Below are 26,036 nucleotides of genomic sequence, written 5' to 3'. Positions count from 1 at the left end.
GCTTGAAAAGGCTCATTCATCTTTACTTGATGAGCAAAATAAAAAGAAGAATGTTGAAACTTGCAATGTAGGTTTAACTTGTGATATAATTGATGAATCACTATCTATGCCTATCATTGTTGCTCCTGCTAACCCTTCTTGTAGTACTTCTACTTCTACCTCATCTAGTAGTGATGGTTTCACTTGTGATGCCTCACTAGTGGTTGAGAATGAGAACCTCAAGAAGGAGGTCACTAAGCTCACTCACACCTTAGCTAAGGCTTATGGTGGTGAGGACCACTTGCTTATGTGCTTGGGTAGCCAAAGAGCTTCTCTCTACAAAGAGGGATTGGGCTATACCTCCAAGAAAGGCAAAACGGCCTTTGCTCCTCACAAGACTAGTTTTGTGAAAAACAATGGTCGGTTTTGCACTAGTTGCAAGCAAGTGGGTCACAAAGAGTAAGAATGCAAAAACAAGAGCAAAAATGCTAATGTATCCTCCATTAAGCTTGATTCATAAGACTTTGCTTAATAACAAGTAAAACGGTAAGCAACTGAATGCCTTGCCTGATCCAGCACTGATGTTTCATTTGCAAGTGGAGCCCACCAATCTCAAACAAAGCAGTCCAACACAAGAAATATATGTAAGCCCATGTATCCATTCACCCAAATTGGTTTGCTTAGGACTACATACAACATTACAATAAACTTAGGACTCCATACAACAGACTGAGCTACATGTATCAGCAATTCATCACAAAAGAAATTGTAATAGAGAGGCAATTGACTTCTAGCTCACTAGAGGTTTGATAGGATTGGCATGAAGCCACATTGCATGTTTAGATCTCCTGATCACCAGGCTTTTGAGCATGATTCTTTAATAGAGGAAGGAACTTCCATATGTTTGATCTAAAGCGATCAAACATTGTATCTACCTCATCGAGAACCTACAAATGAGGAACGACAGACTAAAGATAAGACAATTAGGAAAACAACGAAGATGTTACAAAAATGGTTAAATAAAGTAGCACCATCTTGACACATTTTAGAAAACTATCAAACATGCTCAAAGTCCCAAACAGAGACAGTAGGGGCGGAGGCAGAAGGTGCAAGTGTGTCCCCACATGTCGGTGCAGTGCAAATATCACCGGCGGTGGTCAGGGGTGGGTTTAGTGCTGTCGGGTAGACGTTGACACTTGAGGCTTTTTAATTGTGGATAGAAGGGATAGAGATAGAGATATAGATTAGTTGTATAGATTGGGGGTGGGATTGGAGGATTGCTGGACCACCAAAATCCCTCAAACTACCGTTTTTTTCTCATTCGGGATTAGGAAAGGGGACTATGGGAGATGCTCTAAGTCTCTCGATCATGTTGTCGCCTCGCCACACTCTTCTTTCCCATCTCCGGTGGTAGCCCGCTGATGGATAAGTCTCTGTGTGGGGCTGCAGCTAGGACTAGCATCTTGGACTAGCATCTAGGACAACATCTAGGACTAGCATCTAGGACAGCATCTAGGACTAGCATCTTAGCATATACTTGGCATCTTGGCATATGCTTGGCTGGCTAGCAGCCTATAAATATGTATCCCAAACCCCTTAGGTTGGCATGGCATTTGTGTGAGAAATAAACTAGAAAATTGCCCCAACTCTTAGTGTCATCCTCTCTCGATGAGAGTAAGAATTCTAGTACTACCAAGAGTAAGAATTTAGCAACTAATAACTAGTATCAGAGCCGTACTATCCTGTAGCCTGAGCATCTCCTGCTCATCTCCTTTCCTAGCTGCGCAACAGCCCCAGCTGGGAGCAGTAGCAGCTTCGGCCACTCCTGCTCACTCCTCTCCCTCTGTGCGTCTAAAGTAGCCCTGTCCCCATGTAGCAGCCCCCTGGTAGCGTGTCATGTCCGCAGGGCAGTCTTAGCGCTGGTCGCCTCAAGCACATGGCGTCGGTAGGAGGCTAAACTTGCCACGGTAGAGGAACGTGAGCAAGCGGCGGCAAGGGTGTCGAGGCTGGCAGCGGTGGAGCTGGCAACAGCCAGAGCAGAGGCAGAAGCAGCGGTGGCAGTGGATATAGCGCGTGTGGCGGCAGTAGAGGTTGAGGCTCTATGCGGCAGCATCAGCAGCTCTATTTCTGCTGACGACAGCGCTGGCACGGACCTCGAGCTGCTGGGGAGGGAGGCAGCATGAGCGCGGGTGGCATAGTGGGTAGCCGCGCACGTCCACGAGTGCGGCGGCAGCCTAGATAGGCACGGACGCGCTGACGACGCTCCTAGAGGAGGCACGCGCGGCGGTGGCGCCCCTGGAGGAGGCGCGCACGGCGGTGGCGCTCCTAGAGGAGGCGCGCATGGTGGTGGCGCTATGGGAGGAGGCGCGCACGACAACGGTGGTGGACAGGTCGATGGAGAGCGTGGCCTTTACAGGCAGTGTGGCTCTCTCTCCTTGGATCGGTACCATGGTTACCATGGGCTCTAGGCTATTGTTAGGGACATCGACCCCAGCGGTGGGTGGCCTACCCTCACTAAGACCAACTACGTCAAGTGGGCTGTGGTGATGAGGGTAAAGCTCCAGGTGCGGCACATGTGGGAGGCAGTCTGGTACGACGACATCAACTATGACCAGGATCGACGGGCGCTGGATGCCCTCATCGCTGTAGTCCCGTCTGAGATGCAGTTCTCACTTACCAACAAGCGGACTGCCAAGGAGGCTTGGGACGCCATCGCTACGACACGCATCGGCAGCGATCGCGCCCGCAAGTCCACACTGCAGGCACTTCGCAAGGAGTGGGAGAACCTAGCCTTCAAGCCAGGTGAGGACGTTGATGACTTTGATCTCCATCTCAACACTCTATTGAAGAAGATGGTGCAGTTCGGTGATGACACCTACGGCGAGGAGAGAGCTATCGAAAAGCTCTTCCACTGCGTCCTCGAGAAGTACAAGCAGATGGCTCGCTCGATCGAGTCCCTGTTGGATCTCTCCATGATGTCGATCGAGGAGGCGATAGGTCGCCTCAAGGTCATCGATAATAATGAGCCACAGTCTCTCTTAGGGCCCATCACCACTGGCGGGAAGCTCCTTCTCACTCGAGAGCAGTGGGCTGCCTGCCAAGGTGACCGAAAGAAGGGGGGCCTTCTTCCGCAATAGGCGGCTGCAAGCGTGGAAAGCCACGCAAGGCGCACAGAGATGCCTAGGCTAGGGCGCGAGGATGTGCCGAGGGTGATGCCCGTGGAGGCGCCCAGGGCGGTGCCACCGGCAAGCACAAGCCAGCACGAGACGACACCTGCCGCAACTATGGCCAACTTGGCCATTGGGCCAAGGACTGTCGACAGCCACGACGTGGCTAGGCCCACGTCACATAGGCGGAGGAGGAGCTAGCTCTGTTCATGGCACATGCAAGCATCGAGCTACCTCCAACGGCATCGGCCATAGCGGCTCTCCTCCACCTTGATGAGCCAAAAGCACATGTCCTCCTCGACGATGACTCTGGTAACAACAAGACTAACGGGTGGTGCCTCGACACTGGCACCACCCATCACATGACCGATCGACGAGAGTTCTTCACCGAGCTTGACTCTAGCATCCGAGGCTCCATCAAGTTTGGGGATGCCTCCGACGTGGAGATCAAGGGCGTCGGCTCCGTCATCTTCACCGCCATGTCTAGTGAGCATAGGCTGCTCACCAGAGTCTACTACATCCCCGCGTTGAGGAACTCCATCATCAGCTTGGGATAGCTGGATGAGAATGGTTCGCGCATGGTGGTTGAGGATGGAGTCATGAGGATTTGGGATCGCCGTCGCCGCCTTCTCGCCAAGGTATCTAGAAGCACAAATTGATTCTACGTCCTTAACATGTAGGTGGCACAACCCCTCTGTCTCGCTGCTCATCGAGATGATGAGGCATGGCAGTGGCACGAGCGCTTCAGGCACCTTCTCTTTGAGGCCCTGAAGCGACTCAGTGCCACGGAGATGGTGCGAGGCCTGCCGTGCCTCGATTATGTGGAGTAGCTCTGCAACGTCTACATGTTGACGAAGCAGAGGCGACTCCCCCTTTCCCCAGTGGGCAAGCTTTCGAGCCAAGGAGAGGCTCGAGCTTGTGCACGGGGACTTATGTGACCCGGTGACACCGACCACACCGGGAGGACGACGCTACTTCCTGCTGCTCGTCGACAACCTCTCCCGCTACATGTGGGTGATGGTCCTCAGCAGCAAGGGAGAGGCTGTGGATGCCATCAGGCGCTCGCAGGCTGCTGCGGAGGCGAAGTGCAGCCGCAAGCTGTGCGTGCTGCTCATCGACAATGGCGGCGAATTCACGGTGGCTGAATTCTTATCATACTACGCAGATGAGGGCATTCAGCGCCACTACTCCGCGCCGTACAGCCCGTAGCAGAACAGCGTCGTCGAGCGGTGCAACCAGACAGTTGTGGGGATGGCTCGGGCCCTTCTTAAGTAGAGGGGGATGCCGGCTGTCTTCCGGGGAGAGGCGGTGGTGTCGACCGTCTACATCCTCAACTGCTCGCCTACCAAGGCACTCGATGGCAGGACGTCATACGAGGCTTGGCATGGGCACAAGCCAGCGGTCTCCCACTTGTGGGTCTTCGGCTGCCTCGCGTTCGCTAAGGAGCTTGGCCACATCAGGAAGCTCGACGACAGGAGCACTCCGGGAGTGTTCATTGGCTACGCGGTGGGCTCAAAGGCCTACTGCATCCTTGACCCGAAGACACAGCGTGTGCGCATGGCGCGCGACATTGTGATCGACGAAGGGCGAGGATGGGCGTGGGACAAGGCGGTGGACGACGGCTCGGCTCCGACGTACGACGACTTCACTATCGAGTATGTCCACTTCGAGGGAGCTGGTGGAGTAGGTGGCTCTTCTTCGACGAGCACGTCTACCCTAGTCCCCGAGCCTCCACCGACCCCGGTGCCTGCTACTCCGACAGCACCACACTCTCTAGCCAGGACCTCAGCTGCGATGAGTTCTTCGCCGGCTCCACCACAGTCGGCACCGCCACGCACTCCAGCACCGATAGGCACCTCTCCGGGCATGTCTACTCTAACACCAGCTTGTGTCGAGCATAGCCCGGTTGAGCTCGCTACTCCGCTCTCTCACGACGAGGAGCGCATCGACGCGTACCACGACGGCGAGCCGTTGCGGTATCGTACGATGGAGAACCTTCTCGGTGACCAGCCGGTGCTGGGACTAGTGCCTCATGACCTAGAGGCGCAGTTGCACCTTGCGTGTGATGATGGCGAGCCTCGGTCATTTGTAGAGTCTGAGAGACACGCGGCATGGCGCGCCGCGATGCAATTGGAGATGGATGCGGTTGAGAAGAACCGCACCTAGGAGTTTGCTGACCTTCCTCGTGGTCACCGTGCGATCACCCTTAAGTGGGTGTACAAGCTAAAGAGGGATGAAACCGGCGTCATCGTCAAGCACAAGGCTCGCTTGGTGGCACGAGGTTTCGTGCAGCAGGAGGGGGTCAACTTCGATGACACCTTTGCTCCTGTGGCACGGATGGAGTCCATGCGACTCCTCCTTGCGCTAGCTGCCTAGGAGGGCTGGCGTGTTCATCACATGGACATCAAGTCGGCGTTCCTTAACGACGACTTGAAGGAGGAGGTCTACGTGCATCAGCCGTCGAGATTTGCGATTCTCGGCAAGGAGGGCAAAGTGCTCCGCCTGCGCAAGGCCCTCTATGGCTTGCGGCAGGCACCGAGGGCGTGGAATGCCAAGTTGGATTCCACGCTAAAGGGGATGGGCTTCGAGCAAAGCCCGCATGAGGCGGCCATCTACCGCCGGGGCAGTGGAGGAAATGCTCTGCTGGTGGGTGTCTACGTCGACGACTTGGTGATCACTGGCACCAAGGATACGAAGGTGGTGGAATTCAAGAAAGAGATGAAGGCCACCTTCCAGATGAGTGACCTGGGGCCTCTCTCCTTCTACCTGGGAATCGAGGTGCACCAGGATGACTCCGGGATCACGCTTCGATAGACCGCGTACGCCAAGCGCGTCGTTGAGCTAGCTAGGCTCACCGACTGCAACCCAGCTCTCACTCCGATGGAGGAGAGGCTGAAGCTGAGCCGCAACAGCACGACGGAGGAGGTGGACGCTAGGCAGTACCGGCGTCTTGTGGGGAGCCTTCGCTACCTCGCCCACACACGGCCGGACTTGGCATTCTCCGTTGGCTACGTTAGTCGGTTCATGCAGCGACCGACGACGGAGCACCAGCAGACTGTGAAGAGGATCATCCGCTACGTTGCGAGGACTCTCGACCACAGCCTCTATTACCCTAGGTGCCCTGGGGCGGCATACTTCGTCGGGTACAGCGACCACGCCGACGACATCGACACCAGCAAGAGCACGAGCGGGATCCTCTTCCTTCTCGGCAAGTGCCTCGTTAGCTGGCAGTCGGTCAAGCAGCAGGTGGTGGCCCTATCCAGCTGCGACGCCGAGTACATAGTGACCTCCATCGCTTCGACTCAGGCGCTCTGGCTCACTCGACTGCTTGGTGATCTCCTCGGCAGAGACACTGGAGCGGTGAAACTCAGGATGGACAGCAAGTCCGCTCTAGCCTTGGCAAAGAACCCCTTTTTTCATGAACGGAGTAAGCACATCCGGATGAGGTACCACTTCATCCGACGCTGTTTGGAGGAAGGGAGCATCAAGGCGAGCTACATCAACACCAAGGACCAGCTTGCGGACCTGCTTACCAAGCCTCTTGGGAGGATCAAGTTCTTTGAGCTCTGCTCCAGGACCGGGATAGTTCAACTTTCCCACAAGACGACGCACAAAACTTAGGGAAAAAATGATTGATAAGTCTCTGTGTGGGGCTACAGCTAGGACTAGCATCTTGGACTAGTATCTAGGATAACATCTAGGACTAGCATCTAGAACTAACATCTTAGCTTATGCTTAGCATCTTGGCATATGCTTAGCTGACTAGCAGCCTATAAATATGTATCTTCAACCCCTCAGGTTGGCATGACATTTGTGTGAGAAATAAACTAGAAAATTGTCCCAACTCCTAGTGTCATTCTCTCTCGATGAGAATAAGAATTCTGCTACTACCGAAAGTAAAAATTCAGCGACTAACACCCGCCACGGTGCTAACTCATCCAGCCGTGATTTCCATGCCCATAACCATGATTCAGGTCTTCAGGGAAAAAGGAACACATGGGCGCAAGTGATGGCAGCGGCCAGTGGGCAGCACCCAGCAGTCGAGACTGCAGGCGCAGAGGCAAACAAGTTTGTCAGTCCGGACGTCTGCCCTCCAGCCTCCGGGTTCTGACCCATTGTCTTTCGTCCGTAAGAGGTGAAAGTTCACATCCACTTCTCTATTCCGTGCTTAGTGCTCTGTAGCTTCTTGCTGTGGTCGTCACTGTGTCCAAACACACGGTTAGCTTGTATCCAGATATTGCCTTCTAAAAGCAGAGCGAATCTCCTTTCGAACGGTTAGCTTCTTCTTGCTGTGTTGGAGGCGAAAAAAATGTTCTGCTAGACCGCCACTGCTTGTTGGTTCGTCTGGTGTCTTAATTTTGAGCTGCTTTACAATTCAAGCATGTCAGTTATGTGGAGATTCCTGTTTCATATTTATCAGTTATCACATGAAGTTCTTTTCTTCCAGTCTTTTCACAATGTATATGCTCAGGTATAAAGGACTAAATCGACTCCGTGGTAGCATAATGCTATTTACAACCACGCTACTTACAAGACATCCTCCTTCTGTACTATCCATGATATCAATGTCGTTTGCTCCCTTTCATAGTTTTCCTTCTTTACTTGCCAGCCAATCATGAATACAACTCAGAAAGCTAATTCAGTGGAACAAGATGCTAAGGTTTTGAAACAGGCCTCACAGTTCAAAAGGTGGGGGCGAAAACATCCATTTGTTCGGTATGGGTTACCACTCATTTCCTTGACAGTGTTTGGTGCAGTCGGACTTGCTCATCTTATACAGGGCAGGTAAATGATTCAAGCCTTTCTGAACTTTGCCTAAGTCACATGAACTAGTCTGTTGTGCATTCCTTTGTTCTTCACCTATCTGACAATGCTGTTTGATTTGTATTTTTGCAGCAAAGAAGTGACAAAGGAAAAGGAGGATATAGAATGGGGGGTTGTAGAAACAACAAAAGCTCTAAGCCGAACAGGGCCAGTGGACGGAGCCTATAAGCCTAAGAAGCTCTCTCTAGAGGATGAACTGAAGGTATGCTGCATTCATATTATGTAGAAAATGCACGTCTGCTTTGACTCTAAGTTAGCCGTTTGCGCATTCACAGGCTTTGCAGCAAAAGGTTAACATAAACAGCTACGACTACAAGCCCATCCCACGACCCAATGAGAAATAAGTGAAGCTGAACATCATTTACCAGTGCGTCAAGTGGATGTTTGTTTCTTGATACTTTCGCCGGCTCGTCTTGCCACAAGTTTTGTATGAATGTATGGAGATGATTCAAGTTTGAAATTAGAAGAGGAATGCCCCATCATCATCGTTAGAACTCTATGCTCTGTGAGCCACCAGCTGTAGAGAATTGCCACGAGGATCCTTGAACTGTAGGAATCAGTGTTTGTAGCAACAGCAATTATACGCCTTCATGGTATGCCTGTATTGTTACTCTGCTGAGAATTTTTTTGATGCTACTAACGTGACTTAATAAATTGTTAACAGATTCTAAGTGGACAATAGCATTTTGTGTATTAGATTTCTTCGCTGAAGATAGTTTGAACTTTGCTACTGTGTCAGATTTTCATTTCGATGTCTCATTTCACTGCCCTCGTGTTATAGTAAATTAGATACCCGCTGCACCTGCATTCGTCCATAGTAATGATAAATATGTAAATACCCTCCAAAAGTTGTGGACGTGGCGGCCTATGCAAAGAGAACGGAGAACTTGGACTTATCTGCAAATGTACTCTTAAACCTCTTCCCCAGCGCGATGGCCGCCGCGGCGGGAGAAACACCAGTGGGCGACGGGGCTCCGCCGCCAGGGGCTCTCTACTCCTTCGGAACGCCGTGTCCGGAGCTCAATCAAGGCCTCACCTACACCGACACGTTCCGTTGCGCTGGTTCGCCTCCCTATCTCCTTCCCTCTGGTTTGTTGTTTGGTACTTGTTCTGATTACTTGCAAGCAGATGCGGACGCCGCTACTACCTTGATTGAGTTCTACTCTACTAAATACAAGAGCTCGGCGCCATTGCCAAGTCAAGTGCCTATCTGCTACGCTTAATTCCTGACTTCCGTGATCAGTCGATGGTTTTTCTTGTTGATTTAATGATGGTGGTGGTGTGCTCCGCAGGTGGATCAAGAGGATTCGTAACGGACAGGTAGGAAAATTGGGGATTTAGTGAAAAATTACTGATCTTCTATTTGGTGCTATCTGTACCTGAGCTATGGTGATTCGTCTGCTTTTAGAAGGGAGTTCTAAAAAAAATGTCACATGTATTTTGGAAAATGAGATAATTTATGAATTTCTGGCAAAATTTCTTGGATGTGCAAATGAAGGTTTCAGTTTGTTTGCAGATAACCGTTGATGGTGAAGTTGTCACTGATCCAGATATGACTCTGGGGTAGTTTTCTCTCAGCAAGCTTATTATTGTTATATTCTTCCCAATCTCCAATTGCATTCGATTATTTCCTTTGGTTCTGTATTTATTGTTTCAAAGAAGTTCATGAATCTTATTAATATGATAGGTACCTAAGCTAACTCTGTTTTGCAGGGATGGTTCTAAGTTGGCATATCATCGTTTTCCCTGGCAGGAGCCATTTGCACCATATTTGCTAGAAGTGCTCTACGAGGATGATGACATGGTATGCAAATGACCTTGGTGCTATTTATCAGTTTGTGAGATAAAGATTGTTCTGTAAATTCGGTCTATGTTTCACATTTCATGCCCCGAGCTGATTTGCAAGGTTCAACTTTCAAGTCCCATCTAATTTAGTCTATGTTTATCTGAGGACTGGAAGATATGGACTTAAGTTTTTAACTTTATTGACTTATGAATATCCATGTGCATGAACTATGAATTAGATTTTTAATGCCTTAGTTTTTCCTTTTTTTTGTTGGCTCATGTTGGGTTTCATCTCTAGCCTAACCCCAACTTACGTGCTTTGTTATTGTTGTCGTTGTCCGACTTGTGAACACCCAACTAGCTTAAACTTGCAAGTATTGCATACACTTGGATCACTAGTGCACTAGGCTAGGTCAAGCTAGCCGTAAGCAAGGTATTGCATTTGTTTGCTCAGAGATGAAGCTAGCCGTAGGCTAGGCTAGGTCAAGCTAGCCGTAAGCACCTTGTCCATGTGTCGGGGACCAATACTAGGGTACCCGAATAGGAGGAGCTAATGACCGTCAACATTGATTCATCCGAGCAGTCAAGAGCGTGACTACAGCTCCAATCGGACCCAGGCGCGCAAGCTCCGCCTCGCCCGACCTCTGGGGGCGGGCTCCGCCTCGCCCGACCCCGAGGCCGCAGGCTCCATCTCGCCCAACCCTTGGGTTTGCGCTCTGCCTCGCTCGACCTCTGGGGGCGGGCTCTGCCTCGCCCGACCCTTGGGTTCGTGCTCCGCCTCGCTCGACCTCTGGGGGCGGGCTCCGTCTCGCCCGACGGAGACCCATGCCGCTGCCGACCACTCCAGGTCCAGGCGTATGGGCCTGGGTCAAAACTCTGACATCAAGGAAGAGACCGACACGCCCCGATGTAACCCGTGGTCGTGACGGGCCGTACCTGAGGGTTCACATCAAGAACAGCGTGAGGCGTGCCGGTGCTATTCTGCCTAACCATCGTACGAACGCTGACAGGCGCTTCAGTTCATCATGACGTCCGCCGGGACGGAATGGAACGCCATGACCGGCAAACGACGCCTGCGCGTGGCGCCAATGACGGACAGGGCTACGACGTGGAGTTGCCCCTATTGACATTTACAGGGTCGGCGGGACCCGCATGAAGGAGAAGGACCCGGCGATCCTGATGGACTTCTTCTCCCTCTTATTCTTCTCTTTTCCTCCGCTGTAACCCGTGCTTTTCCTTGGCCTATAAAAGGAAAAGCAGGACGTCCCATGGAAGGGATCGACCCATCTAGGACCGATCGAATCACCCCGGACCGATCAGAACACGAAATAAACACACAAGAACACAAGACGAACACACGGCCGAGCAGCGATCGAGCTCTCAGCACCCGTTCACTCTTTCCTCCAGAGACTTGGGATCCTTTTCTTCTCTCGCCCGTTTGTACCCCCTACTACAAACTTACAGTGTTAGTAACACGAGCAGCAGCAACGAACTGGACGTAGGGACTTTCTGCCCGAACCAGTATAAACCTCGTGTCCTTTAAGCACACCATCCGAGCCTGACGCGCAATATTAGAAATTTACTCGTCGGTGGTAACTCGAAACACCGACACCATGCAACTTCCTGCCTGCCAGTTTCCACTGATGGAGAGCCAAGCAAGCCATTTCTTGCTGTTACGAGCTAGATTGCCTTCAAAAGCCAAAATTTTCTAGTCTTACAAAATAGCAACCTTCAGTCATAAGGTCCAGGATAGTTATTGCTGGGGATCCAAAGACACCCGTCTTTTCCAACTATCCATTTTCATAAGGTGTAAGGTTTATTCTGTTCTTGCGCATGTTTGCCAAAATCTGTAATAACACATGAAGCTAATTTCCAATTTTACATTTAGAACTATGAATCTTAGCCAGAGAATGTTTTGTCAGGTTGCCCTTAATAAGCCTTCTGGCTTGCAAGTTCTGCCTAAAGGACTCTTTCAGCAGCGCACTGTTTTAGCACAGCTTCAATTGAAAGACTGGAAGATGGCCTCATCTTGCCGGTCGAAGAGAAAAGATGTGTAGTCACATCCAGTACCTGTTCATCAATTAGGGAGGGGAACATCAGGTTTGTTTCTTTTTTACAACTCAGTCCTCACTCCTCAGAAACTCTGGTTCACTGACACTCACTTGAGGTCTAGCAGGCATAGTTATTAGGACCGGACCGGAAATCGAACCGGTGAGATCGTCGGTTCACTGGTTCACTGGTCCAACCGTTAAGAACCGGTTGAGCCGCCGGTTCGATAGTTTTGGACTGGATGAATTGAACCGCCTACAAATACTTCAAACCGGTGTAATATAATGAAATATAACCGATAATTAGCAACATATAGTTGATCATATATACAAATAATCTAATAAAGAACACAATTATTTAACCATTTTCCAGCTAATCTAGCTACAATTATATATAAAAAATATGCGTGAAAAGATAATATATAGAGAACTTACGAATTGGTTCCAAAAAGACTTAAATAGTAATTTAAATACTCACGGTTATCTAATAATCTCAAATGTTGAAATAGAGTGTACTATTGGGAAGAGCTCATCAAAATAATCAAGATGGATATATTATGTATTTAATTAAGAGAGCTCAATTTTTTTGGAAATAAAAAATGCAGCGTCCAAAGTCAAGAAGTGCATGAAGCGTGGCAGGCAATGTACACACGCACACGTCACTCTCCAAACGTTCACAGCCCACACACGTCCTCCAAACGTTCACAGGCGCAGGCGGCAGTAGCAGCCAGGTTGGGCCCAGCGGCAGATATGCACATGGGCAGCAGGAGACAACAGCGCGCGCTACGAGACCAGAGCTCCAGACCGGGACGGTCCAGACAGAACCGGCTGGTTCACCGGTTCCTTAAAAAACCGGCCGGTTCAACCGGTTTTAGCGGTCTGATTGCATGAACGGTCTTTTAAGTGAACCGAGCCGGTGTAGTCTCTGGTTCGGTCTTTTACCGGTCCGACCGCCGGTCCGGTCCGGTCCAAATAACTAGGCTAGCAGGTGTAAGTTTTTGTAGCTTCTACATGAACATAAGAATCTAGGAGAAAGATACCTTAGTTGCTCCAAAAAGCTGATGTAACCATCAAGTAATATGAGGGAAGTTCAAGTCATGGCACATGGGAGCCATGAACATGGTGATGAGATATTTTTAGGTAACTATGATGTGTAACAGGGACAAGGTGGAGAGAGGAGTGATTATAGCCATGGTTGACTGTGGGAACCCATGTGTGAGATAATACCGATGCTCAGGTCATTCTGGTTCCAAGAGCTGCATGTGTTTGTGGTTGCTGAGTGGGTTGGGTGGGGTGGGGGGATCGTGGGAGGCATGATCCTTGATTAGATGACCTAGGATGCTGGTTTCCATGATCCACATTTCCACTACAAGATGAGTTTCCACTTGTTTAGACAGAAAGGTGTGCATGTTTGTTCCACTGGTAACCAACCGTTTTCTGCAATAATGTGTATTGCCAAAAAAAAATGTTGTTTAGCCAAAGCTGGTCATTCAGTATAAGCTCATCTGTAATTTTCTTTGCTTGTTTTCCTAGAACAAGCAGGAGAGCTGCGCCTCATTGTATTAGAGGAGAATTTGCTTTGCTTGTAGTTTTGTTTTAGTTTATGATGTCTGTTCTTGCTAGCTGATGCTGACTTGTATATTATTTTGCTAGGCCTCCTGCTTTGTGCCAAGACAAAGGTTGCCAAAGTTCGACTTGCATCTTATTTTGCTGAAGGTGCTATAAATGCTGCAAAGAAAAGGTGTAAAAACTTCTCATTAATTTTAAAAGTTTTTTTTCAAGTATTCACATCATGTATGCAGTTCAAGTGATTGAGATGATTTATAGGGATAAATCAGAGTTCAGTGAAGAGCGAAAAATTTCAAAATTTTATCGAGCCTTAGTGACTGGCATACTTGATGATGATGAGGTACTATCCCTTACTTATTTTATACGCTGATCTGATCTCTTATATGCTGTTCAGGTTATGACCCCCTGTTTTTCCCTCAGTCTTGCATACCTATTTATAATCTTGTATTGTATGCATGATCTCTCTCTCTCTCTCTCTCTCTCTCATGTAATTTATTTTTATCACACATGTAGGTTGTGGTTACGCAACCCATAGGGTTAGTTCATTATCCTGGAGTTGCAGAGGGACTTTATGCGGCATGTTCCTCAGGTATTGCAATTGTAATACTGTAACTTGGAATTGGTGAAGGTCCTTGGGGGTCTGGTAATCACAGTACTGTTGATATAATTCATATTGAGTAAATTTTGATGATTGGTTCTCTTTGTTTGTTATGTTATCTTGTGCCATCGATTTTCAGGAAAGTCAGCAATGAGCAAAGTATGTGTTCTTGAGAGACTTGCACACCAAAATCACACACTGGTCCAGGTAGCGTGTGTTGACTGTTGACTGTAAACAGGATATATGTTTTAGCTCCTGCTCTTACATGTTCACAAATGTGCATAGCATCATCTGCTTTTAATTGCGAGTATGTATGCTGGCAAGTTTTCGTTTGCTGCCTTGGGCATTTTAATCTTTGATGTTTCCTTTTCTTCATTGATGTAGATTGAAATTCATTCAGGACGACCTCACCAAATACGGATACACCTTGCATACATTGGGCACCCTCTTGTAGGCAAGTGCCTCACTCACTCTACTTAAAAATTCATTTCTTGAGTTACTTATTTAATTAATGCACTTGGCAAAACTCATCTTCGCACCTAGGAATGAAATACTTTTGTATTTATCAGTACACGTCTTTTTTTAAGTAATGGTAGGCGGACCTACTATCTAACTCAAACATAAATTTCTAACAGCTGTAATTTAAACTCATGTATATTTTTCTGTATGCACCAACAGATGATCCTCTCTATGGTATTGGTGGGCACCCCAAATTTGTTGAGCCAGAATCTACTGGCACAGATAGTTCTTTTGCATCTGATGGGTAATTGTTTCATCTCTCGTTTCCATTGAGATACCTCTTTGTATGCTTCTTGTATTTAGTTTAACTGGCCTTTCTTGCTCTTATTAGAGGTTATGAGAGACCTTTGCAACCTATTCCTGGAGACTGCGGGTATCACCTACATGCACATTGGCTGGTTCTTTGCCACCCAACAACCAATAAGGTGATTAAACGTATATCTAATCTTGGGCAGGTATTATCAACTGTCTTCCCGAGGCACTAAATAAAATGCATGTTTTTTTTTCTGACAACAATTAAAATGCATGGGTTGAATTGGACATGAACTTATATAGTCTGCACTATTGTTGTCCATAAGATAATATATAGCACTGTCGTGCTAAGGTCTAAAAAGGTGATGACAGGAGGTCAATGAAAAAAACTGAACCTTGGACTGGTTCGATAATAATAGCTCCCTAAAAAAGGTTCCTCTTCTTCAATGAAATGATACACATCTCTTATATGTATTCGAGGGAGGCAAAAGGTAAAGATATTACTCTCGTTGTAAACTGCTTTTACTGCAGAGTGCGGATCTAACGGAAGGTAGGAACCCCTATAATTGAACCAGCAAAATGAACTCTCATTCGATTAAGAAGCAATAAATATAATGATTTTTTACTATAGGTCTAGCTTTATTAATAGAAACTCAGCATGTTCGTTAGTTGGTTTCTGGGCTAATAAGTCCGGCTGGTGCTGTTTTGTTGTGAGAGAAAAACATTGTACCATAACTGATAAGCCCTGGCTGAAACCAACAAGCGAGTAGGGCGACTAAATGTAGTTTGTGATATTTTTAATAGGCATTATTGTAACTACTACTCCATTCCTTGTATTGACTCTGCGCTTACCATGGCCGGCTATGCAGATGGTAAAAATTACCGCTCCTCTTCCACAAATTCTACAGACACGGGAGGAACGCCGTGCTACAGCTCAGCAAGTCGGTGGTTAAACTTAGAATCTTCCCATGTATATTCGTTGAACTGAGCAAGCAGCGAGTCCTCACTCTCACACTCAGACCTCTTCTCTATTTGATCACCTTTGTTGAGGAAATACCTCCGTCGTACACTATCAACATTACTAGTTCGACGCAGCAAAACTCTGGCTCGACGCAGCGCCGTCTCATGTGACGTTTAGGACAGGCTAACGGGCAGCATCAGATATTTAAAAATAAATGGAGTACTAGCTAATGAGTTCTATGACTCCATGTCTCCATCCCTGACCCTGAATCGTGTTCGGTCTATTCAAAGTTCAATTCGCTGAAGAAATGTTTTGTCACAAATATGTTTTGGTTTGAAATGGAGGGAGGTGATAATTGTAGGAGTCTAGGAGAATATTTCAAACGAATTCAGCTCTGTTCGCTGGCTTTATAAGCATATTTTTTTAATTCACAAATAATATTTTCTCTATAAATAAATCAGCCAACGTTACTTTCCGCCATGGCTCGAACGTGCCATTCATTTGTGCGTGCAATGGACTGACCCTAGGCACCGTTTGGATGCCGAAAATTTTGGCAAAACGACACTATAGTATTTTCGTTGTTATTTGGCAATTAGTGTTCAATCATAGTCTAATTAGGCTTAAAAGATTCGTCTCGTGGATTTCGTCTAAACTGTATAATCAGTTTTATTTTTTATTTATATTTAATATTTTATGTATACGTCTAAAGATTCCATGTGACGGAGAATCTTGAAAAATTTAGTGTTTTGGAGGGAACTTCGCGTTACGCATCAGGCTTACTGCTTGCAACCCCCAGACATTCCTCCCCCCAAAACCTCCCGAAGAAGAGAGAATTCGGGGAAAGGGAGGGCGAGGCGGTGGCGAGCAGCTTCTGCTCAGCGAGGCAGCGGCACCGGCGTCCACCTCGTAGCACAGGCGAGCTAGCCGCGGCCTCCATGCTCGCGGGGATCTGAACAAGCCGCATCGCGCCCTCTCCTCGTATCCCATTCCCAGCACTCTTTCTCCATTTTCTCCCCATAATAGACCCTAAAAAAAGAGAGAAAGGAGAGCATCGCAGTGGCACACGCGCAATGGAAGGCTCGCCGGTGACGCGCCTCCCGGAGGCTAACTCCCTCCCCGACGGCTTCGTCCCCGACGTCGAGAGCTCAGGCACGGACGCCGCTTCTCCCTCCTCCGCGCCCATCGCTGATGATGCGCTCGACTCCGATAGCCCCGCCGCCACCAACCCCGGCGGTGAGGAAACCCTAAGCGATCCCTCCCTTCCTGCGTCTGCCTCCTCGGCCGCCGCTGCTGAAGCCTTGGGCACACTTTCTCTGGCCGCTGCTGCGGAGCCGGAACGCGCTCTAGGGGAGCGCGGACCCGCCGGCGCTTCAAGAGGTGATCCTCTGTAGTCCTCTCTCGATTTTATTTTTTCATTCACCATTAGCCTCCTGATCCTAGTTACTATTTCTGAACGGTAGCCATTCCTCTAGCGGTTCAGTGTAAACATAGAAAAATTAAGATTTTCATCACGGTGGAGTTTGAGCTCCAAATGTACCTTAGGGGCTGTGTTTCCTTACCATGTTTTGCTGTTCCTTTTGACAGGTGAAGATTTCTTGAAGGAGAACTGTGCATCAGAGCAAGTGGGCGCTCCAACTGCTCAAAAGGTGGTCAAGATTGTTTATCACATAATATCATATAAACGTTTGCAAGAAGAATTTGTCTTTGTGAACTGGGATTGATTTACTTGCTTTTGTAGGGGAGCGGCGAGCCAAAACGAAAGGTCGTGAAGCGTAGCAAGCTTGAGAAGGACAGAGAGTTGTTTCAACTGGCCCAGCAATACCACAGAGTGGTTGCAGAAAGGGATGCAGGTTAGTTTATTACTTGAATATGTGATCGTTGTACAGTTGAATTTAATGAGTGCATGCCTCCCTTTGTGATTCTTCTTTATATCTTCGCTGACAAAACATGTGTGTTTCTTTGGTCGAATGGATGACCCTGTATGTCCATGTATTAAGATGTTAATTAAAACTTCTTAGTAGCATAGATAATCCAGTGTCGCTAAAAATTATGTGTAGTTTGATTGTTGCATATGAACTGGTGTGTGCACATTGTGCTCATAGAATTCATCTACTTAACATTTGTCACTTAAATTTGGGTCCTTGCAGCCATTGCAGTCAAAGAAAGACTAGAATCTCTTTGTAGGGAATTTCAGCGTCAAAACAAAATGCTAAAGGTATGTTCAGTGTATTTGAACTTTGAATCAAAGCGGTATAAAAGAGTTCTTTTCATTTTTGTTCAATTATTATACCATTTTAGCATCTTTGTCTCAGGAAGAGTGCGGAAGGGTATCGACGGAGGGACAGAACATGCGTATGGAATTGTCTGAAAAATTTGATAACGCTATAAAGGTTGACAGCTCAAAATACATCATCTGGTTATGATATATGATAAACATATACAAGTTCCTTCATTCTTTTTTGCTTGTATGTCTAAGTTTTAGCTCTTATTTATCAAATTTTTATGATATTTTTGTAGGGTGTCAGTGCCAAGCTTGAGGAGCAGAGAGTTTTGTCCATTGCTCAGCTAGAAGAGAACAATATGTAATTTTACTAACCTTATTCGTATCTTGAATATTAGGAGTTCCATTAGTTGATTTTGGTAGCAACTCGTTGTTAAAGTGCCTTCTGACATTTCTAGTCCGGTACACTGACACTTGTTGCTTTTGTAGGTTGAGAAGTAAACTCAAAGACCTTGCTGATCAATATGACATTACTCAGCAGAAATATGCTCACCAAGTATGCTATCTATATCCTATGTATTAATAGATCTTGAAGTCTCATTGATATTTGTATGACAATATTGTTCTTACTAGTTTTAAATGCTATTTGTTGTGCTCTTGGTTAACTTGTTATGGCATGTATAGTTGAAAGAGAAAACGCTGGAGCTTGAGCTTGCTGATCTGAGACTTCAACAACATCAAGAGAGGGCTGCTCAGGAACATACCCAAATGCAGTTGTATGCTGAGCAAGTTTCTCAGCTTATGACTACTGAGAAGAACCTGCGGTTGCAACTAGCTTCTGATGGAGAAAGATTTCAACACTTTCAGGTACTTTCACTTCTAAGACCATTTTCAGGTTCCAAATGGTCCCTCAATAGGTGACGAACTGACGACGATAATGACAACACGTGGCTTTGGTCCAAATCAAGTTGGTGTAGGTTAGATATGAAACCCAACCAAAAATGTAAAACTACTCGTGCACTTTACCCGCTTTAGTAGTGGCCATTTTTGCCCTTGTAGGTGAAGGTTTAAAAGTTTGAGCACGGGATGTCTTTTGAAGCGCTTTTATCCTTTTTTTGGTTATACCTTTATCAGGATGCCCTGTCAAAAAGCAATGAAGTCTTTGAAACTTACAAGCAGGAGATGGAAAAGGTATGCTCTACATAATGTTCAATATCATTGTATCTGCTTTACTTGTCAACAGTTGTTGTTGACTGAAGTAGTCTCATATGATCTTTTTCATCAGATGATTTCGGTGATAAAGAATCTTAAGAAGGAGAATGAATTTCTGAAGGGAAAATGCGAGAACTCAGATATTGCTCTTGTGAAGCTCATTGAAGAGGTAATGTGTGCATCGCAAAAGCTATCTCCTAGCTGTACTAAACCAGGTTGCTATGTTGAGACCACAGTTTCAGCGCCTTGTTCGCTTGGGCTTGTTTGGTTGATAAGCCATGGCTGAAAGTACTGTTGGCTGATTTGGTGTGAGAGAAAAGTATTGTTCGTTGGCTGAAAAAGTATGGCTTATAAGTCAAACAAGCCCAAGCGAACAGGGTGCTGCCTGCCTTCTTAGCACAGTACATTGATCTCCTTTACCGTGTTTAAAAAATTAGGACCAGTTCTCTAGCCTATAGAGTTAGATTTGTGACATTTGTCTTTCTGTGCATACTAGGAAAATCTTGTGCCAGTTGATCCTGCATTATATAAGTGGTATTTGCTAACTTCGACCCATTTGCGATGCCTCTGCAGCGTGAGCTAACGAAGAAGCAAATAGAGAAATTGAAAAATCAAAAGGAGAAGCTTGAATCCCTGTGTCGATCACTACAGGCAGAAAGGAAACAAGGCCCCTCCGCCAGTATTCCAGATGCCCCTTCTAGCCAAGAAGATGCGTCAGCGACAAGTCAAGAGTCTTAGCACTTTGTGCTTGGTGTGCTTGCCAATATACCGTTGGTGCCAGCTACAGCTTGCCGAGATTTCTGAAGCCTGAGAAATGCATATGTTACTTATATCCTGTTTTGCTTGTGTTTGCGGGAGTTGTGGGCACATTTAACACACACTCAGCTGTCAACCTACTGTCCATCTCAGGCCTTTTGAGATTGTAGCTAGAGCCTAGAGGTGCATTCCTCTACAAGTAACTCGGTATTGTTACACACTCAGCTCTCGGCTGTTCCTTTTCTTGTTTTCGTTTGAGACAAAGGCTGTTACATTGCCGGTGTGTTGATTCCTCTGATCTTCTGTTCCCGTTTTCGCCTTAATAAGTGGCCATTTTGTTCCATGCTTTCTCTTAACTATTGTGTTAAAAACTAAAACATCTTTTATTTTGGATAGACGGTAATCTAATGAGTTATCCTTTGTTGTCCAAAATTCTGGAATTGATCCATCATTCCTGTATTCTTCAAGTTTCAACACAAATTGCAGTTGACATATATATACAAAGAACCAACGAAACAGTTATGTATGGGCGCTAGACTGCAGAGATGAACTCACGTATTTGTTCAAGTCACTTTTGAAAGAGGTATATGCATCGTAGTTCTTTGAACTTGTCTCGTGGTGCCACTTAGGTCTATAATCTCTCTAATCGTATTTTTATCACCCTAATGTTGTTTAAGTATGCCACTTAGGTCTATAACTCATCGGATCAATGTTTTTGTCGACGTAACGGGGACAGAGCGCACGTGAGCCGCGCGTGAGTGGTCATGGCGCCTGCTGCATGTGGCGGCGGACGTGGACGTGGACGCTCTGCTCTATCACCTCTACTAGGCTGCCTCCTCGTCTTCTCGCTGCTCTGCCTCCGCGCCGTCATCTGCCACGTGCAGGAGCCGGGGCACGGGCAGCTGCAGCCGCTGCCAGCGCTGGAGGTGGAGACCTACAACTACACGTCGTTCCAGGAGGGCAACTCGCGGGAGCAAAAGGAGCTGGCGTTCCAGGAGGAGCAAGGAGCCGGTGTTCAGCAGGGAGGCCCGCATCTACCAGGGCGCGATCCAGGTCTCCCCGGACACCGGCAACGTCGACAGCTACCAGGACATCATGGTCAACAAGTCCAGCTCCGTGCTCCTCCAGCGCCGCTTCACCATGTGGCGCTGCGTCGACAATGGCAGTGGTAGTGCCACGGCCCCGCGCGTCCAGGTCGTGTCTTTCAACAGTACATTCTCCATCAACGTGTTCCACCTCCCGGACTCATCGCCGTGGCCCGACGAGGGGCTCACCTTCGTCGCCGCACCGTCCCGCGACGAGCCGCCCCCCGGTAGCTACGGTGGCTACCTCGGCCTCACCAACGGCACGCTCGAGGACAACCCAACCCCGGCGAGGAACCGCTTCGTGGCCGTCGAGTTCGACACCACGAAGCAGGACTACGATCCCAGCGACAACCACGTCGGCCTCAACGTCGGCTCTGTCGTGTTCGTCAAGACGGCGAACCTGACGGCGTTCCGCATCACCACGAACAACAGCAACCCCACCAACTACACGGCCTGGGTCGAGTACGACGGCGCGGCGTGGCACGTGTCCGTGTACATGGGCGTCCGGGGCGAGCCGAAGCCGGCGTCCCCGGTGCTGGACTCGCCGCTGGACCTCAGCAAGCACTTCCCGGAGAAGGCGTACATCAGCACGCCATCGCGCCCAGCTGCGCGTGGACGAGCGGCGTCTAGTGGACCGGACCGAGTGACCGCTGCTGCTGGACATCCTGATCGAAGGCCACAACGTTAGCACGGTAGCGCCGACTGACGCATTGGCGCCCTCGCCAAGGTTGTTGTGCCAAGAAGCCTTGCAGATCGTCGACTACACACGTACGTCGACTACACAGGGACGTCGCTCGGAGGGATCATGAGAAAAGCACAGCATGATAATTGTCGTGCGTACGTACGTCAAATGATTGAGGCCGGGTCGCTGACCCCGCTATGCCGTCGCGGGCATCCTCCGCCCGGACACGGAGCTGGCGCGCTTCGTCCACGCCGAGTGCTCCCGCGGCGACTGAGCTGGCTACACATTTTGCGTTGGCCCACATCAGGACTGAGCCGAGCCCACTCATATTCGTCACTCGTCAGGGGGACACCGCGGCCTGACGGCGGGATCAGGCTGCGCGCCTCCTGCCATTGCCACCACCGTGGCTCCCGGACCCAAACAGCCCCGTCCCTAGCACCCATCCCTCGTTCATCTCTTGCGCCACGCGGCCATTGTCCGCCGGCACCAGGTGGCAGGTGCCCGGTCCCGTACACCGCGAGGTGCACCAGTGAGCCTGACAGCTGCACGTACGCCGCGAGCTCGCCGGCATCCGTCCGCCACACGGCGCACAGGCCGTCCCAACGCACCCCGGACACGACACCGTCCCGGAGGTTGCGGACACCCTGGTACAGCAGCACGCGGGTTGTGCGCCGCCCCATCGCAGCAGCGACTCCACTCTCCACCTGCGGCCTCATGTTGCGCATCACGTCGCCGCGCCCACCGCGCATCGCTGCACTCCTGCCACGCCACGTCCCCGTGCGCCCACACCCGCTGCTTTGCGAGGTCGTACAGCGTGGCCAGCACCGTCATGTTCTGTAGCCACGAGCCTGCGACAGCACCCACCCGTGCGCTTCCGCCGCCGCGACCCACCACCGCGCCGCCAGCATTAGCGCCGTGGACCAGAGCCTCGGTGCCGACGAGTTCGACCACGACGAGGCCGGACGCCTGCTGCTGCTCGCGCTGGCGTGTAGCAGTCCCAACCCGGGTCAAACCAGGCTCACGCGCGGCTCACGTGCGCTCTGTCCCCGCCATGTCGGCAAAAACCTTGATCCGATGAGTTATGGACCTAAGTGGCATACTTAAACAACATTAGGGTGCCAGAAGTACGATTAGAGAGTTTGTGGACCTAAGTGGCACCACGAGACAAGTTCAAATGCCTGTAAGCAATTATCAAGTTATAATCGCACAACCTTTGATAAAATAATGTCTGGTTAGTGACTAATAAGGGGAAAAAACTGTGGCGTATTCCCAGGAAGAGCTAAATCCAACAAGTTCTAGTGAGCATTTCTTCTACTGAATGTTGCTGCTACATGTGCAGATGTGCCCGCGTGTAGCATAACTGAAGGAAATATCATGCCACACATATTCTTATAATCGTCTTAACAACATCAAAATGCAATCCAGAAGCATAACCTGCATAGACATAAGAAAGTATGAACAGTTCAAAGGTTGAGGTCAAGTAATGTCACATGGTAAATGCTCAACCAATTTAGTTGCCAGGAAAAAATAGAGACTATAATGTGAAAGTAATTGAAATGGTATAAGGTAAACTGAGGTGAAGTTTGATAGGCAAAATTTGATAATGCGATACTCCTTGATGTAGGTGTTTAACTTGTATTCGTAAAACCAATATATTGATAAACTGTGGAGTTTGATACACGGCGATGATTTTTGGAGCTGCAAATAGGACTAACAATAACTTCCAATGTATCTAGCTAGTTCGAATGATATCAAGAATAGCATGTTCACGACTAAATTGGCATTCAGCAAAACATTCGGAACAAGAATTTGAAAGATGCTGGACTAGGAATTAAGGGTTTTCATTCAAAAGCGTCAAGTATAAGGGGGGTAAAGTAGCTGCGATTTGCAGGTACAGTACTTCATGTATGCACAATATCTGCTACAAGCCAAACAAAATTAAATATGCTCGACTTACAAGCTCAATCAGTAGCAACTTTCTTCCTTGCTGCCCTTGTGTTATCATACTCAAATTTGAGCACATCTGGAATATGAGATGTATCCTTGATGTACAACCACCTCCCGATTGCACTCTCCTCAATCATTGGGAAGTAATCAACAAGCATGGTATTGACAATCCAGTACCAAATAGCACCAAACACGAGGCCCACTACTGCTCCCGCGAAAACCTAATGAAATTTATCAATTGAAACTCATTTCAGTTTTGAGAAGCTATGTGCCACACTTCGCCTAGAGTATGAACAATCACATCGAACCACTTCTCTTTCAAATAAGCAGGTTTTTGAGGCAGGTAACCGATGTAAATGAACACATTGTTATTGACATCTCACTAAATGATACCTAATGCTAAGTAGATTGATACAGAGGTAAGCACTATTAAACACCTGCAGAAACAAATGCCACACAGCTTTTTGATATAGAGAAAAAGAGATAAGAACTTTTCAATACAGATAAATGCATTCAATTGGGTATACATGCACCGTTGTATCCAGAAAAAAACAGGGAGACAATTCATGATTTTGACCTAAACAACGGGCGTACCTGGTGCAGAGAGCTCCCGCTCTGTGCGGGGTCTGGGGAATGGTGTCAGTGGCAAGCCTTACCCTCGCATATGCAATGCGAGGAGACTAGGACTCGAACCCGGGACCTTCCGGTCACAGGCGGTAAGACTCTACCGCTTGCACCAGGCCCGCCCTTCGATTCTGACCTAAACAACGAATTACTAGAATTTGGATACTCGTTTCATAAATATTTATTATGGAGATTATCCTTTCACAGTTTTCTGTCAAGATAGTAAAACAGTGTTGACTCATTTTTTCCTCCCTCAAACACGACTCACTAACTTTTCTGCAGCAGCTTTCTTCGAATTGAAACTGTTTTTAATGCATCTGAGTTTCTGTTTCCATCAGCTAAGGTTAGGACAAATAACATAGTTATGGAAAGTGCCATGGTCTAACTTGCCCGTTCCAAATCACAAGTCGTTTTAGCTTTGTCATAAGACAAACTTCTCCAGCTTTGACTATTTTTTTAATGAAAAATGCTCAAACATGTACAACATAAAACAAATTCATTAGATACACCATAAAAGATATTTTGATAGATCATTCGTTTGATACTGTAGATAATATATTTTCTATAAATTTGGTCGAAGTTAAACAAGTTTGACTTAGGAAAAAAACTAAAATGACTTACAATTTAAATGGAGAGGGTAGTTTCCATGCTGGCATGGTCTAACTTGCTAGGACTACAAGGGTTTGTTGTCACTTTGTCATGCTGCTGATCTTTAGTACTTCTGTCCTATGTTCCTTAGCAAACACACGTGAATTTTCAATCTTAGCGAACTTTCACTTCAAAACAAAGAAACCCCACCGCCTTAAAAATGTCTAAAGTAGCAAAATTTCCTCAAAGCACATAAAGGTTTCGAATTTTTCATTTCATTTGTCACAGGGCACCACAGCTTAAGACTTTAAGTGAGGCAGGAGAACCTCCAACTGATTATGTAGGGGTGCACCATTTTTGAACAAAAAGCACATCTAGTCAGATCGGATCCGAAATTCAGGGGCTCTCACCTGCGCGACGGTATGGTAGCCTAGGTAGACCCTGGACAGCATGGTGAGGAAGGCAAGCGGCCATGGCACGGCGGCGATCACCTGGCGCGCGCGCGACCGGCGGAGGGACAGGAGCGACAGGTAGGTGGCAAAGAAGAACATGTACTGCGAGTGGCTGGACGGCCAACCGTGGGAATCGCAGGCCTCGAGCAGCTCGCAGTACGCCGGGCGGGACTGCGCGACGGAGTGCTTGATGAGCTCATTGAGGACCTGAGAGACGAGGAGCCCCGCGGCGAAGCAGAGGCCCTGGAGCTCCCGACGGAAGAGGAAGTGGGAGACGAAACCGCCGAGGCTGATGAAAACCGGGACGAGGGAGACCCACGCGAGGAAGAGACCCAACGGGTCGCCCCGGCGGTAGCGGACGTGCGTCAGCGTGATGGCCTTCAGCGAGGGCGGCAACGACGCCGCCATCTCCTGGTAGTCCGCCGCTCCGGACATCGTCGCGCTCTCGCCTTGCGGTCCGCGTCGCGGAGGAATCGAGAAGATGTGATTTCCCGGCGAAAGTTTAGGATTGGGGTCCGGTGGCGAATCGATCGGCGACGTCTCGCTGCTCCGATTGGCGTGGAGATCGCGGGGATTTGCGCCCTCCGCGTTTTTGCAGCTGGAGCCTGGTGCTGGGTTGGGGGACGGGACGCGTCGTGGTCCTTTGAGCCAGACGAACGTGCCAGACTAGGGAGGCGAAGCCGCGTGGTGAGGGCGAAGGAAAAGGCTAGAGGGACTGAGCGAGCACACGACGGATGAATTGGAGATTCGGCATCAAACGATAGATT

General features: G+C 48.3%; 3 protein-coding genes and 1 pseudogene across 3 annotated transcripts; 3 read left to right on the top strand and 1 right to left on the bottom strand.

Annotated features, from left to right (window-relative positions):
- Positions 1-7,141: 7,141 nt before the first annotated feature.
- On the top strand, positions 7,142-8,481 carry LOC136500949 (uncharacterized). Its single transcript, XM_066496428.1, has 4 exons — positions 7,142-7,281; positions 7,756-7,931; positions 8,043-8,172; positions 8,246-8,481. Exons 2-4 carry the CDS (start codon positions 7,762-7,764, stop codon positions 8,312-8,314), a joined length of 369 nt encoding a protein of 122 aa, XP_066352525.1. The 5' UTR covers positions 7,142-7,281; positions 7,756-7,761; the 3' UTR covers positions 8,315-8,481.
- A 421-nt stretch (positions 8,482-8,902) lies between these two features.
- On the top strand, positions 8,903-15,990 carry LOC136500939 (RNA pseudouridine synthase 5-like; annotated as a pseudogene).
- Positions 15,991-16,485: 495 nt separating this feature from the next.
- LOC136500930 (uncharacterized) lies at positions 16,486-20,228 on the top strand. Its single transcript, XM_066496411.1, is given in 12 exon segments — positions 16,486-17,079; positions 17,287-17,348; positions 17,441-17,552; positions 17,850-17,917; positions 18,015-18,092; positions 18,220-18,284; positions 18,413-18,479; positions 18,608-18,790; positions 19,058-19,114; positions 19,209-19,304; positions 19,709-19,805; positions 19,808-20,228. Coding segments are annotated over 12 exon segments (1,221 nt in total). The 5' UTR covers positions 16,486-16,772; the 3' UTR covers positions 19,837-20,228.
- Positions 20,229-22,788: 2,560 nt separating this feature from the next.
- On the bottom strand, positions 22,789-25,945 carry LOC136500922 (lipid phosphate phosphatase gamma-like). The gene is made up of 3 exons (XM_066496402.1): positions 25,228-25,945; positions 23,616-23,826; positions 22,789-23,092 (listed from the first exon to the last, which is right to left on the bottom strand). The coding sequence occupies exons 1-2, from the start codon at positions 25,702-25,704 to the stop codon at positions 23,620-23,622; spliced, it is 684 nt and encodes a 227-aa protein (XP_066352499.1). The 5' UTR covers positions 25,705-25,945; the 3' UTR covers positions 22,789-23,092; positions 23,616-23,619.
- Between the last annotated feature and the right edge of the window lie 91 nt (positions 25,946-26,036).

Source organism: Miscanthus floridulus, chromosome 1 (genome assembly GCF_019320115.1).
Source record: "Miscanthus floridulus cultivar M001 chromosome 1, ASM1932011v1, whole genome shotgun sequence".
Classification (NCBI taxonomy): Eukaryota; Viridiplantae; Streptophyta; class Magnoliopsida; order Poales; family Poaceae; genus Miscanthus; species Miscanthus floridulus.
This window is presented reverse-complemented; position numbering and strand designations above follow the sequence as displayed.

Coding starts and splice junctions, on each gene's coding strand:
- LOC136500949 (XM_066496428.1), top strand. CDS start 7,762: ATGAATACAACTCAGAAAGCTAATTCAGTGGAACAAGATGCTAAGGTT. Junction 7,932..8,042: donor GCTCATCTTATACAGGGCAG/GTAAATGATTCA, acceptor GTATTTTTGCAG/CAAAGAAGTGACAAAGGAAA. Junction 8,173..8,245: donor CTCTAGAGGATGAACTGAAG/GTATGCTGCATT, acceptor GCGCATTCACAG/GCTTTGCAGCAAAAGGTTAA.
- LOC136500922 (XM_066496402.1), bottom strand. CDS start 25,704: ATGTCCGGAGCGGCGGACTACCAGGAGATGGCGGCGTCGTTGCCGCCC. Junction 23,827..25,227: donor GCTACCATACCGTCGCGCAG/GTGAGAGCCCCT, acceptor AAATTTCATTAG/GTTTTCGCGGGAGCAGTAGT.